Raw genomic sequence first — 15749 nt, 5'->3', positions numbered from 1 at the left:
CCTCCGAATCCTGACCCCGCCCCCCTGGCGGGAGCCGCGGTAACACAGAGCCCAAAGGCGGCCAGGGAGCCGGGCTTCAGACCCGCCGGTCTGCGGCTTCCCTCTCGAACCCTCCTCCCACTGTACCCCGTATGGGAGGAACGCTGAACCCTCCGGCCCGTAGGGACCACACCACGAGCCCGGTCTAAAAACGGCCCGGCGGTCACGGCGTAGTCTTTCCGTTTCACGGCTGTAGTTTCAAATGGTGCTACGCTGCCCTGCGTCGAAGGACGTCACCTCTTGGCCAGGACTCCCTGAGAAAAGGGGTCTCTTTCTCAATGGGACCCACTGGGGAATATAAAGGGTAGATAAAAATGCCCCATAAAAAGCGCTGTAATTATACACACTTACGGCGTGGAGTGTCGATTCAACACCCCCGGCGCGCGTGACGTCACGCAAGCTTCCTGATGGTGGTCCGATTAGAGTCGTCCACCGACGGCCACGCGTAGCCGTAAAAATGTTCCCGAAACGCCATGTGTCATTTACAACCCTTTCGCACCGAGCGACCGTTCGTACTGAAGGCATTACGCGGAAAAGCCGCGCGCGGGTTGCTTTGGAAAAATCGCAACGACAACAATAAAAGGGGTTTCGCGTAACGTGAAAAGGGACGATAAAAGCAGCCAGGGCCTGTACGTGCGGTAAAGCACAGCCGTAGCAGAACGGAAGCGTAGCGCCGAGGCAGCAGTCGAATTTAAGAGAGCTCTCGAGCACTTAGGATAAGGCGGCAGAAGTCAGCTCAAAACACGAGCGCTAAGAGCAAAGCACTGCACTCAAAGCAAAGCAATCCACCGCCCAAAAGAGCTTTTCAAAAAGGGCTAAGACATTCTACGATGTACTGGTGCCAAACCTAAGACTAAGACCGAGTTCATCTGAGCATTTGCATCCTTACTGTACTTTTGGTTTGACACCGACAAGTAGATATGTCTGGAGCCTCATTTACATGTATATATTGCCCTTATCATGTATTAATCCCTGTACTGGACTGACTCACTGGAGTGACTGGACTAAACCAGTCTGGGTGCTGTTTGTGGTCAACGTGGTGCCAAATTCCGTGGCATTGTAATTCAGATTGAGGACCTTGAATGGGCTGGAATGCGAAACGAACCGTGCCAAGACGAAACAGGCAAAACTGAACAGGACTTCAACCCGATCGCTTGTTATTGCTCAGCGCGCTCGCTCCCTACGACATATTTTTCTCCGGCTTGTTTTTGAAAAGGCCGTAAAAAGTTACGAGCGAGCAGAGAGAAGGGAAATAAAACGCTATTGCTCCCACGCATGCGTCCCTCCGCCAGCGCGTTCGTGTGAATCCCGTCCAACGCCGCGGGCGGTGGGCGGAGGGTGAGCGTGCGGCCGCGGTCTGACCGTGACGGGCGGGCGGGCGGTCGGGAGGACCGGGCTGACCAGGGCCAATCGGGAGAGAGGGAGCGTGCGAGAGCGAGTGATAAGGCGCTGGCTCCCCAGGCCCACACACACAGAGGCCTCTTTGTGCCCCGGTGGCCGGACACCAGGAGAACTTGCGGGGACTCGACCCCTTCCTCCTGCACACAAGAGCCCTGTCAGCGGCACACTGATCACAGCTCATCCTTTCAGCAGCCTGCTACACACACGCGCACTCTCTCTCTCTCTCTCTGCCACACACACACACACACACGCGCACTCTCTCACTCTGCCACACACACACACACACACGCGCACTCTCTCTCTCTCTCGCTCTCTCTCACACATACACACACACACACACACACACACACACGCGCACTCTCTCTCTCTCTCTCTCTCTCTGCCACACACACACACACACACACACGCGCACTCTCTCTCTCTCTCTCTCACACATACACACACACACACACACACACACACACACGCGCGCACTCTCTCTCTCTCTCTCTCTCTCTCTCTGCCACACACACACACACACACACACTTTCTCTCTCTCTCACACACACACACACACACACACACACAGGCGCACACACAGCAGGCCGGGCGGACTCCAGCGGTAGCAGGTCTGGGCGGGTCGGGGCCGCACGCCCGCTGGCCGGGTTTACGAGCTCCCGGGACCCGTGAAGAGAACGCAGCGGCGCTTCTGCCGAGCCCGCCCACGCCGCCGCCCGTCACGTCCCCGCCAATCACATCACACGCACACAGCGTCCCCGCTAAACCCAGCAATAAAACCCGCGAATAAAGCAACGCTCTAATGAAGCTTCACTCAATCCGTCCCATCCTCCAGGGCGGTACCGGTCGACCCCAAACCTCAGAACACTTCTCAGTGCTTATCAGTCACCTCCGCAGTGACCCGGAAGGGTCACCAATAGACTTCCTCTGCGCTTAAATTCATTAAAAGCATCTAAAAGAGTAAAGACCTAATGTGACTATCAGAGGCCAGAGAGCTAAAAGGGTTACTGTGTATAATAAACTGCAAGATCAGTTTAAAAAAACAAAACAAAAAAAATCTGTGAAAATAAACCTTTAAAAAGAAGCATGAAGCATGTCCTGTATGGAAAAACAATACATGGCAATATATTAAAAATATGTGAAAAAACATTTGAAAAACAGATCACATATTATTCTACAGCAATGTATGTTTCAAAATAAAATCTGAAAGAGGTGAAAATTAGAATTTTTTGTACATACGCTGTGAAGTACTGAAATAAGCAATCTTAATACACTTTATTTCAACATATTTGCTGTATATTTCCAGGAGTGGTGTCGTACAGGCCAGAAACTGACCCGCAGTAGCCAAGGCATTATTTATGCTAACTACGGTTACACATGCTTCACCTGGTGCAGGCCTGACGCGTGCTAAATGTAATCTTACGTGATGCCCGCTCGGTGCACCAGTACAGAGGCGACACAGTGGCCTGACACATATTTACCGGTACGGTGATTCTGTCTGTCGGCTTTGTTAAATGGAGGTGGCTTGGAAATTCCATTTCGCTTTTTCTTGCTCATTCAAAAATAAAAACAATCATTTAATTTTTTTTAAAATTTATATTTGCCTGTGAAAATCAATTTAACAGAAAATATGTATTATCATACATCTTAAATATAATCATATAATTATATGTATTTAATTAAATAATATATAATTTAATAATAAATAAATGTTGAAGGCTACTTTTTGCCTAAACAAATAAACAAATGTATGAACAATATTATTAATTGTTTATACGCACCCCCCAACCTTCCACAGAGCTTATATTTGATCGCATTTATTTATTCACAAATAAGGTTAAGGGAATATTTAGGGAGAATTTAAATGGCTTAGAAATACAAGCAAACAAAATGAGCAGGTGAGGAAAAACAAATCCCACGGGATATCAGCGTTGAAGAATATTTATTTATTTATTTGTTTGTGTGTTACGGCTGAATCAGGTGCTGTGAAAGAGGCCCCCGCTCCACCCCAAACGGAACGTTAACATCATGAGACACGGTTGCCGCGGGCCACACCGTCGGGCGCTCGTTAAAGCCGGCGGCCGTCGTCGCGGCGACGGCGGAATAAAAGGCTCCGTCTGACCGGGGAGCGGCGCGGGGCGGCGCGGTGGCGGGGCTCCAGACGGCGCTGGGCCCGGTCAGGTGGCCCGGTGGTGCGCGCGGGTAATGGCCTGTAACGTACCACACAGGGAGGCAGCAGAAGACCGATCGTCCGCTGCATGTGCGATAATATTTGCTTTACGGACGGCCCGGGTGAATGAAGACATTCAACGCGGGAACCGCTTCTGGGACGGGCGCGAGAAGCGTCCGCGCGGTCGGCGACGTTCCGGGCCGGCGCTCGACGTCGCGGCAAAGCCGCTCAAACAGGCCGGGGGGTGGGGGGGGGGTTGGGGGGGGGTGCGGCCGGCCACACAGCGTCCCCGTACCCCCTCCCCTATAGAAACCCTACCTCTACCTCAACGCGCTACAGATGCGGATACTGGCTCTGCTGCATCACTGCTAACCGTGCGCTCCACTGTCGCGCGAGCGGCGGGGTTTCAAAACCCGCCTCGTTATTCAATCGGCTTTGCTACGCGCCGCCGTGTGAGGTCTTCGCGCCGGGGCCCGTAAAACGAGAGGCGGCGTGGCGTGACGGCTGCGATCTTCCGGCTGCTTCCAGCGGAGAACGCGGCGGCGCGTACGGCGGGGTCGCGACCTCTCGCCACTTCCTGTAGTTTTTTTTTCCTGAGCGTTTAAATCGCAATTAGAATCTGTAACAATCCCTAAGGCTCAGTTTAGCTTGCTAGCTAGTATTTTCGTTCTATACCCCCTTTATTTATCGGTTGTCTAAAACAGCAATCGATGAATAATTACGTGCTGTCGGCACAGTAAAATGTTGCATAAATAACACAGCCTTATTGGTTCTGAGGGGAAATTCACTCTAGCACTAATGCTGTACATCACGTCTATTTCAAGTACGAATAATAAAGAGGATTTATTTTCTTCTGTATACATCAAGGGTACATTGTTTTTTAAATCGTGGGAAAAACCGTGAAGCTATGGATTGCCTGCTTTTAAAAGACTAGAGAGAACATAAAACAGTGCCATTATGCCAGATTACTCACCCACGGTGAACATACATTTCAGTTCATTAAATTATTGAACTGAATAAAAAATAACAGCCGAAAACTAGTTTGATTTTGAACTTATGATAGAAATAAAAACACGCAGCGATAAAATTAACTGTCCATACTTGTTCAGGTACATTACTGCAAAATAATGTGTCTCGCATTGTATTTCATATATTGTTTAAATTAACATTTTTATTGGAAAAATTGCCACATATTTCCCAGCAACTAAAATTCAGAAGGCAAAAAGGTGTATACCTTATATTATTTAACTAAACCAACAGTTAAACAAGAAATATTTCAGCCTAATAGAAGTACAAGCAGATATACATAGAAATAAGGAGAGTAACACAGAGAGTGCAGTGCATCGAAACAACGTTCAGCAAAAGGAATCATCCACTGTCCACCAACATCACCATGCGGCATGGTAACATCCAACAACTTGGTGACTGTGCTCAACAAATAAAAGGAACTGAGCAGGTACTTCTCCAGCAGCATATATTCTGCTGCTCTCCCCCCTAGTGGTAGGACATTGTTACTACAGTTTACCGCTGTGGGAGCCGCTCTTCCTCCAGTCCCAGCCTGAAAGCGGAGCAGCGGCGCTCACCAGCAAGATGGCGCCGAAGACAGCGACCGGGCGCGAGGACACGTGGCGAGGCCCTCCCCTCACCACCCGCCCACCCGCCCGCCCGCACACCCACCCCCGCGTAGCCGCGCAGACGCCGCTCTCCCCGTTTACAGTGAGCGCCGGGCCCCGCGAAGCCCAGCCTTTTGTCCGCCACATGTCCATTGTGCCCTAACCGTTCCCCCGGGGGCAATTAAAAACCTTCAGTTTGTTATAAGAGGGTCTAAAGTGCCAAGGCCGGAGCCAGAGAAAACATCTTCCAGCCAAACGGAAAACAGAAGCGTATTCAGCCTCCCTGCACCCGGCGGATTATTAGCATCTCTGGATTAAGAAATGCGCAGGCCCTGCGCTGAACAGACAGGAAGTGAGGCCGATTTACAGGGGGGGAGGGGGGGGGGTGTCCTCGCACCCCTCACCGTTCCTCCCGCCAAATGTGCGAACACCCCAGAACAATGTTGGTGGCATTTCCAAAAAAAAAAAAAAAAAAAAAACCATCATGAGAACCCGGCTTTTTAAAAACACGTCAACCCTCACGCGGCGACTGAGTGCGAGGTTTCTGGGGGCGGGGCGGGGGGTGAGGGGGGTGGGGGGGTGGGAGATGCGCGGAAACGCCGCTCTACCGAGCAGAATGTAAACACACGCGTGTTGCTTTACACAACACTAAAACACGCCAATAAAAAGATATCCCTGGACAGGACGCAGGAGAATTTTTTTTATTTTTTATTTTTTTATACGTGAAGCAGTCCTGAGACGTGGAGGAGGAGGAGGAGAAGAAGAAGAAGGAAAAAATAACTTATCTGTGGAAAGGAGAACATTTCCCATGTAGAGCTGGTTCAGATCCACAGAGGTTAAAGGATACAAGCCTCTGTGCTAAAAGCCATGAGTAATGGTGCAGGGTTAAGAGAACTGAACCCATTTAAGTCACACCAAATAAGGACCGGGTGGGGGGTGGGGGGGGCGCTGAGGGAAGGGATGGGGGGGGGGGGAATGTTTCTGAGACCCAGGGAGGGAAATGGAGTTAGCGGAGGCAGCGGAGGAAGGTCAGACAGTCATTTTTAAACACAGAGCAGAAGAGCTGCGTTACAGACTGCAGAGAGGGAGAAAAGTAAACTGCAGAAAGGACTGCAGGAAGCCCAGCTCCAGACACGGGACACTGGGAAGCTTTCTTATAAGGGGTGAGAGTCACAGATACAAGGCTGGAAGAGACAGAGGGGGTGCGAGTATTTCACAGAGGGGACTGGTCTAAATAAGGCCAATTAAAACACTTAGAGTCACTCAGATTCTATCTGCCCAGTTGTCCTGTGCAATGCAAATATTTACGACAGAAAAAACTACAGCTGTGTAATTTGTCGGATCAGTTCAGTTTGGACAGTTCAGTGCTATGATGCAGCTCCTGCAACTGCACAAACAAAAACACACTCACACACAGTCACACACACGCTTACACATGTGCACACATACATGCACACACTCCCACACGCACACACACACACTCACTCACTCACACTCATTCACACTCACACACATGCACGCATGCACACACACACACACAGACACACAAACACACACTCATTCACACTCACACTCACACACAGTTGGACAGGAGCCTGGCCTCCTCCCTGCAGCAGGTCATGTGATACTGCAGCGCGGCTGGAGGAAACCATAGAACAAGTGCAGAGCTAAGAGGCCTCTAAGTGTCCCTATGAATAACTCATTTAAATATCCCTGACAGCCTCGGGCTATGAGCCAGCACAGCGCACAATGACGCTAGGGCTTCAGGACAGGGCAGGCCCACGCTCAGCACTGCAGCAGCCAGCTTCCTCTCCAGCTCCAGCTCAACTGCAGGCTTCAGGGCCTGTGTGCAGACTGTGCGTGTGACACTCTGAGTATGCGATACCCTGTGTGCGATATTCTGTGTGGGTGGGTGTGATATTCTATGTGTGATACCCTGTGTGTGATATTCTGTGTGGGTGAGTGTGATATTCAATGTGTGATACCCTGTGTGTGATACTCTGTGGGTGCGTGTGTGTGTGTGAGTGTGTGCATGTGTGTGTGTGTGTGTGTGTGAGAGAGAGAATGTGTGCATGTGTGTGTATGTGAGCATATAAGAGTGTGTGTGTATGTGAGTGTGTGAGAGAGCGTGGGTGGGAGCGTGTGCGTGTGTGAGAGCGTATGTCTTTTCAATAAAATCTTTTATTGGCTTCCTCTCAGAATTGTTACAAGAGGTGCCATTCTTTAACACAAGTATCTGGGCGGCATCTGGGGTTCTCAGGGGGAGGGGGGGGTGAGGGCTGGGGGGGTCGCTGCTCCTGGGGGGGAACACTGCACTCAGAGAAAGGGAAGAGGGCATTTTGGGGTCACAAGCCGTCCACTCAGGACCAAGAGGGAGATGAGGAGAGAGAAAGGAAGGAGAAGAAGAAGGGATTAAAAGAAAGAAGGCCACAGTGAAATCCTGACTGTGCATCATTGCCCAGTCCAGGGAGGGAGGGCGTCAGCAGGCTGGGGTCTCCCCGTATCGCTACACAACACCACTGTGACGTTCTACACCTTCAGTTTTTAACCAAGATAGTGCTGTCCTGCAGGCGCTCAAAAGAGTATTTCATTCTACAAGCAGTACTTTGTTTTTTAAATCCTGAAGTATTCCATGCTTCCAACTGCTTCCCTAACAATGATCACAACCATCCTGTAAGGCATATTTCAATGGACTGTGAAAGTCAACGAAATGTTCTAGAAAGAACTCAAACGAACAGCGAAGCAAAAAAAGGAAAAAAAAAAAAAAAAAAACCACCTAACGACCGTGACAGCGCGGACCTGGGAACGCTCGCTACGTCCAGCTGTCCCGGAGAGCCAAAAATACTCCGTGAACCCATCCCGCCTGGGCCCGCGTCTCCTCCTGAGCGGCCGGTGTCGAGTGAAGCCGCTTCCCCAAAGACCTTCCCTTTCACAGGCATAAATCAGGACGGCGTAATTACTGTTTACCCTCGCTGTTCCATTTCGGCTGTCACTCATCCCACTGCCATGGGAACCTGCGGAGTCTGTGCGGAAAGGCCCGGGAACGCCGTGTGTTTCTCATTCTTCTCCGGCGCGCAGTCTTTGGCATCCGAAAAACCAAACGGGCCGCAGAAATAGAAAGGTCCGGACGGCCGGTTCCCAGAAGACACCGCGACCGGCTTCTTCCCTCACAAAAAATGAGCCCAAGCGAAGGTCGGCGGAATAGCGCCGTGCGGTTATTGATAGCCCCCGGCGGGGCGATTCGGGTCAGTGTTTTTTTTTTCCACGCCGCAGGAGTAAGACGCACGAAGAGAGCGAGCAGGGCGGCGTTAGCACAGCTAATGCATACCCGGAGCACGTTAGCACAGCTAACGCGTAGCCATAGCACGTTAGCATGGCTAATGCATAGCCGGAGCACGTTAGCACTGCTAATGCATAGCCGGAGCACGTTAGCACTGCTAATGCATAGCCGGAGCACGTTAGTGCGACTAATGCATCGGTGCCGCGCCGAAGCACGTTAGCACGGCTAATGCATCGCCGCCGCGCGGGAGCGCAAAGTGCCCAGAATTAATGCGTACATTACAAGCTGACCTTCGAACCTTCTGTTGAGTAAGGGATCAGCACTTCCTGCGCGGAGACACCACTCCAGGAGTCATCCATCACGGGCGCGGCGGAGGCGAGAGTTTTAATTACGGGCCGCTCCGTTCAGCCGCTCCTCCGCCCGTCAGGGGGATGTTTAAAACATCGCCGTTATTAGTCTTTATTTTCTCCGGGACGGGACGGGGGGGGGGGGGTGGTCTGGTTAACGTCCGGCTGGGCCTGCCCGTCGGAGGGGGCGGGGAGAGGAGCCCGCGGGGCTCCGGGAGAGGCAGATAAGCGCTGCCGGGACGTCCCGCCGCGAGATCATAAATCACCCCTAAAACCCAGCGGCCCCTGGAGCCCTGATCCCCAGCTACTGCACTCCGGCTCTACTGACTATCAATCCAGCCTGAGAGAGAGAGAAAACACTCACACCGGGATAGGCATATTATTAATGATATTAAAAGACAGACTTATTATTTTTGTCTGTACAGTGTATGTCTAGATCCATGTTTATCCATTAAACTGTAATGTTCTTTTCTGTGCTTTGCCAACATAAGATGTATCTTGTCATGCCAACAAAGCTTTATTTTATTTGAATTTTAAGGGTAGAGAGGGGGTGAGAAAGAGAGAGAGGGGTCAAAGAGAAAGACAGGGAAACACGCACACTGGCAAGCACACAAACTCAGAGAGTGTGTCAGCTGAGACACACACTCTCGCACACCGCACTCTCACAGGCGTACGCGCCGAGCGAAGAGCGCGCTCTCTCCAAACCAAACACGCCGCCGCGGCCCAGCGCCTCTGCCCCAGATAATGAAGAGGGAAGACGCCGCAGGGAGCAAGTCAGCCCTAAACAATGACGGCACCGCGGCGGACCGGGCCAGCCCCACGCGCTCTCCCCCCCCGCCCCCCCCCCCCCCCCCTCCTCAGATGTGGGAGCCGCTGGCTGCAGTGGATGACACAGCCGGGGCTTCCTGCCTTCGGCTGCGTGTGAGCTGGCCGCTGGAAGCCACAGGCCCGCTCCTCTGCCTGAGGACTCACTTTTGTTCCCCACCAGGGAGATGACCGGCTGCACCTCGGACTCCTCGTTCACCTTCTTCACCATCCCGAACCAGTCCTCCAGGTTCTCGAAGCTCTGGTAGTTAGTGATGTCATAGACGAGAAGAATACCCTGGAGGCAGGAGAGGAGGAAGGAAGAGTGAAGCAGGTCTGAGGACAGAACCCCTGCAGATATTTTATCAAACAACATGTCATTAAACACACACACACATATATATGCATACAAACACTGACACAGAAACTTACATAAACATAATCATACATATGGACACATACACAAAGATTATGAAGATTAAGAGGACTGTGTATGAGTTTTAATTTTAATATTTTAATATTGTTAAATTACAGTTGCGTGAAAACTGTTAAAATGGGAGATGCAAAGCTGAACAGTATTGTATACAGGGCGGCCATTTTGGCTCAAAGCGACAGGAGAAGGGCAGGGTGTCAGAGTGAACAGCAGGTGGCGTTGGTGCCTCAGACGGCAGCTGCGGTCCCTGGAGAGGCAGGCCCAGAGCACTGCTCTGAAGGCCCCAGCGGGAGAAAAGGGTTCAGCCCCCAGGGCCCTGAGGCCCGGGGGGGGGGGGGGGTTCGGTCGGAGGGTGAGGAGTGACGCGAGGAAAACGGCGTACGCGCGGAGAGCGCGCTCGGGAGGGGAGGCTGCTCGCTGCTAGGCCGCACAGGGGCTAGCGAGACGCAGCTGCGACGCTCGCCCCCAGCCTCTTTCTCCCCGTTCTGCGCCAGTACCACACTGCCGTTTAAATGAGCCTCGCTCATTAGCCGCAGATTAGCCTTCACTCGGCTACGCCTGTGACATCACAGCGTCACCTCTCTGTGCGCAGTAACTCATTTCACTGAAGAACAAAATCTCTGTTCCAGTACGAAATCATTAAATAATCATTAAATATGGCCTTGTATGTTTTTAGAATAATAATATTTAAATGCACCAAGGCAACACACAGGCGTTTATACAACAGCCACCTGCAGACATACCAGTGACAACCACTGACACTGCACACACAGATGTGCATATAAACAAAATTACTCTCAAACACACGGACAAACTGCCTCTCCCTCTCACTCACACACACACGCACGCACGCACGCACGCACGCACGCACGCACGCACGCACGCACGCACGCACGCACGCACGCACGCACACACACACACACACAGTCTGCATTTAGCCTAGTAGTTCGGCAGCTTCAACCCTAGTCATGCTACACTAATATAATTATTAAAGCTTATTAACCCCACAGTCTAACGGAGCACCACTGTAACAGACTGTGAATGAGCTATAGAAAGGCGGACATTCACCCGTGTGAGTGTGCGTGTGTGTGTGTGTGAGTGTGTGTGTGTGTATGCGTGAATTCAGGACTGTACCTGAGCTCCATAAATGTATTTGTCCAGCATCTTGCCACCTATAGTCTGTCCCCCAATGTCCCAGACCTGCAGAGTAGCATTCAGGTTGCCTGGAAGAAAAGACCACAATAACAGCACCGATTACACACAGAAAACAGCATTACACACATCACTCATTACCAACAGCTAACAGCATTACACACACTGCCTATTACACACAGTAAACAGCATTACACACACTGCCCATTACACACAGCAAACAGCATTACACACACTGCCCATTACACACAGTAAACAGCATTACACACACTGCCCATTACACACAGCAAGCAGCATTACACACACCCATCATTACACACAGCAAACAGCATTACACACACCGCCCATTACACACAGCAAACAACATTACACACCATTAGACAGCATTACATTATGTCACAGATCACACCATCCGCTCACAAATAAATACAGGCTTTAAAAATGTGCCAGGCGTTTCATTACGAATAATATATCAGTATCCCAGAAAGCAAATGCCGATTTTTCTGTAATTTTGAGGAAAAACCGAGGACAATTTGTGCAACCTCATTTCCAGGAGACAATTCAATTCTTACACACCTTCGTGGTTCCTGAAATTAAGAAATGAGCATTTGTAAACAGTAAAAAAAAGTATAGCTGTTCTTTAACTGCCTAGCTCAGCGGCACGGGAGAAAACTGCGCTCAGCCTAGACTGAGCGCTCTCGTAAATCAGTATCAGCGGCTCTTAAACCACGACCCCAGAGTAAAATAAATACGCACATAAATAAGTGTAAAGGAAGAGCAGCCTGGGACCAGAATGCGGAAACAGGATTTTACACTGAAACCCTACACAGCGTTTCACAACAAGGCCTGCGCTTCACAAGGAAAGCCTACACTTTATATGAGCATCCCTGTTAAACGCCAGAGTGGAAGCCCACACTTCAGAGCAGCAACGCAATCACTGTGCTTCAGTCATTTGAACAGCAGCCATAGTCATCAAACTGACCAGAGATAGCCCAGGCCCCCAATGCCGCTGATCTGCTATGCACAGGACACGGCGAAGCACTGATCTGAGATCAGCCGGAAGGATCCTGAAGCAGTATCCAGTCACTGGCCTTGATTCAATCAACATTCACCCTGAACTGAAATTTAAAAATTAAAGTTATCTCCTTTACAATGTTCTTCATTAGGCGTTCCTCTTGTGGCTGTATTATTAGAAGCATATTCATTAGTGATGTGAGTCATAATGCCCATTTATGGAATTCCAAGTGAAACATATTATCAGACATATTCTCACTCAGAAACTGTTGTGCCTAGCACTGATGCTGGTATTACTGTTAGCATACGGCCACCATTTTTCAGATTTAATTTCTATTCACACACTGCTTTGTTGGTTTGTTCAGGCACACCGTGGACCAGGCACTCAATCTCATGTTAGAGCCTCTAATTTTGAGGAGGAATTTTATAAAAGTAATACTGCTGGTAAAATAAATTTTGCAGACAATAAAGGAGGGGTTAATCTCATTACGGTCACTTCAGTCTGGCAGAGAACCGTCGCTCTCCGTCCAAAGAACGTCTCCCAGGCCAATCCCGAGAGACAAACAGGTTCTGCTCACCCCGAAATTTAAACTCTTTCCAGCAGGCCGAGAAAAGCGTAGAAGAAAAGGCCTTCTTAGCCCGGGTTTCGACTGTTTGCATTGTGCCCCGCACTGCCAAAGAGTGAGCGCACGGAGAAATATGTGGTGTTAAGAAAAATAAAGGCAATTAAACAAAAAAAAAAAAGAATAACCCAAGAGGGAAAAAAAGAAACATTTTAAGGTTTTCCTGACCCCAATTTGCAGGAGAGAGTTACAAAACCAAATCAAAATAAATATTTTATTCCTTCGGAGAAAAAAAAAAAACAAAAAAAAAAACAAGGCAGAGCATGCAGTGCTTATGTGAGAGAGTGGGGGACAGGGAGAGAGAGAAAGAGAGAGGGAGAGAGAGAACACGAGAGGGAGGGAGGGAGGGAGAGTGAGAGAGAGCAGGTAAAAAATAAACCCCATTCAGAGCAAACAGTGTTCGGAGGAGCTGCACCAAAGGGCTCAGAGAGGGATTTTACACGACACCCAGGGAGTGGGGCCGGCGGCGTCTTGATTGACAGGGCGAACTGGGCATGCTCGCGCTGGCTGTACAGAGGAAGGAAACGTGAGCGTCACAGTGAATACATCCAGACTACACAGCCACACGCTGAAGCGCACACTGAAGGACCTACCCTGAATCTCAGGCTTGTGATTTCATACCCCACCCCACCACCACCACCAACACTGCTCCTTTTTTTCACATGGAAAGGAAAAAGTATACATTCTGTAGGCTATTTATTTCACAGTTCAATCCTTACGATAAATGATTTATGATTTATGCACCGGTCAACACCTCAGAGGTATTTGCCAATGAAATGAAGCAGTAACTCAATATTTCCCATGATCACCTCTAGTCCCAGACTGCCCCCCTCCCCCCCCAATGTCTGCAGCTTCACATATTTTCACTGGAAAAAAAAAACTGAAGCGGGGGTTTGGAGGGAACAAGAGCAATACGTTTAAGTGCTTGGGCTAAAATCTTATCAAAGCTTTCCTGTCATTTACCAATCAGTTATAGCCTCTTCCCACAACCGTTCTTTAAGGCTCACTGATTGGTGGCTGCACAAGGGCTACAAACACACACATACACACACACAAGTGCACACACACACACACACTGAGGACGTTGTGAGCCAGACCCGGGTGGAAAATGTGCGCTGTGTTTGAAAAGCCGCTCTTTCACTGTAAGAGTGACATGCCTCTTCAGCACTGAAGGACCAACAGGCCAGAGGGAGTATTCCCGCCCAGCGAGGGGGAGGAGCCCCAAGGCCACCCGCTTCGCAGGAGCCACAGTGCTGCCGGGAACCCCCCCTCCCCACACACGTACGCACACACACATATACACACATACTGTACGCACACAAACACACACACCTCCACGTACACACATACTGTACACACACGTACTGTACGCACACATACTGTACGCACACAAACACGCACATCTCCACGTACCCACATACTGTACACACACGTACGCACACACACATATACACACATACTGTACGCACACAAACACGCACATCTCCACGTACACACAGACTGTACACACACGTACGCACACACACATATACACACATACTGTACGCACACAAACACGCACATCTCCACGTACACACATAACTGTACACACACGTACGCACACACACATATACACACATACTGTACGCACACAAACACGCACATCTCCACGTACACACATACTGTACACACACGTACTGTACGCACACAAACACACACACCTCCACGTACACACATACTGTACACACACGTACTGTACGCACACAAACACACACACCTCCACGTACACACATACTGTACACACACGTACGCACACACACATATACACACATACTGTACGCACACAAACACGCACATCTCCATGTACACACAGACTGTACACACACGTACGCACACACACATATACACACATAATGTACGCACACAAACACGCACATCTCCATGTACACACAGACTGTACACACACGTACACACACACACATATACACACATACTGTACGCACACCTCCACGTACACATATACTGTACACACATGTACGCGCACACACGTACACTCATACTGTACGCACACACACACACACATACCCACATACTGTATGTACACACACACATACGCACACACATACTGTACGTGCACACATGTACGCACACACGTTCACTCATACTGTAGCACACACACACATGCCCACATACTGTATGTACACACACACATACTGTACGCACACAAACACACACACACACACACACACATACTGTATGCACAAACATACACACACATGCATGTACACACATACTGTATGCACACACATACACACACAAACACGCACGCACACACACACATGCACACACATACACAAACACACACATACTGTATGCACATACACACACACACACGAACATACGTGCACGCGCACGCACACATGCACACACAAACACCTGTGCAAACACAACATGCACACATGTGCATGCATTGACTCGCTTACACATGTACACAGGCGCATACATACACACGCGCGCACGCACATACACACACATGTACGTTCATGCACCCACGCAGACATGAATGCATACATAGACACGTACGCACACACAAGCAAAGCTACATCAAGCAGACAATAAAACAGGCAAAGTGCTGGAAGCTGCAATAAAGATAGCCTACGTATTTACCAAGATGCACAGCACACAGAAATATGAGCAAATAATCCCTAAACAAGCTTAGCAGTAGTTAGCAGTTGATCATCAGTAGACAACAAAATGCAGCAATCTGATGACAACATATCCTAAAAGAAAACATAAACACAAAGCTTTGTTCAGACCAAAGACGTATTCTTAATTCTAACTTTTAGTCATGGTTTTTCAAACTCTTTTTTATCTTAGATTCTGTCCGGATGTGAATA

The 15749-nt window shown here is 49.7% G+C and overlaps 1 protein-coding gene across 2 annotated transcripts in view; it reads right to left on the bottom strand.

Moving 5' to 3' along the window:
- rab28 (RAB28, member RAS oncogene family) overlaps positions 1 to 15749 on the bottom strand; it is a 37378-nt gene that overhangs the window by 12095 nt on the left and 9534 nt on the right. For both annotated transcript variants that reach the window (XM_035424768.1, XM_035424769.1), the window contains exons 3-4: positions 11219 to 11307; positions 9820 to 9949 (exon numbers count right to left, since the gene is read on the bottom strand). In XM_035424768.1, coding sequence (XP_035280659.1) covers positions 9820 to 9949; positions 11219 to 11307 — 219 coding nt within the window. The remainder of the gene's footprint in view (positions 1 to 9819; positions 9950 to 11218; positions 11308 to 15749) is intronic.

Source organism: Anguilla anguilla, chromosome 7, assembly GCF_013347855.1.
Source record: "Anguilla anguilla isolate fAngAng1 chromosome 7, fAngAng1.pri, whole genome shotgun sequence".
Lineage (NCBI taxonomy): Eukaryota > Metazoa > Chordata > Actinopteri > Anguilliformes > Anguillidae > Anguilla > Anguilla anguilla.
The sequence above is the reverse complement of the archived record's forward strand: the minus strand, read 5'-3'. Positions and strand labels throughout refer to the sequence as shown.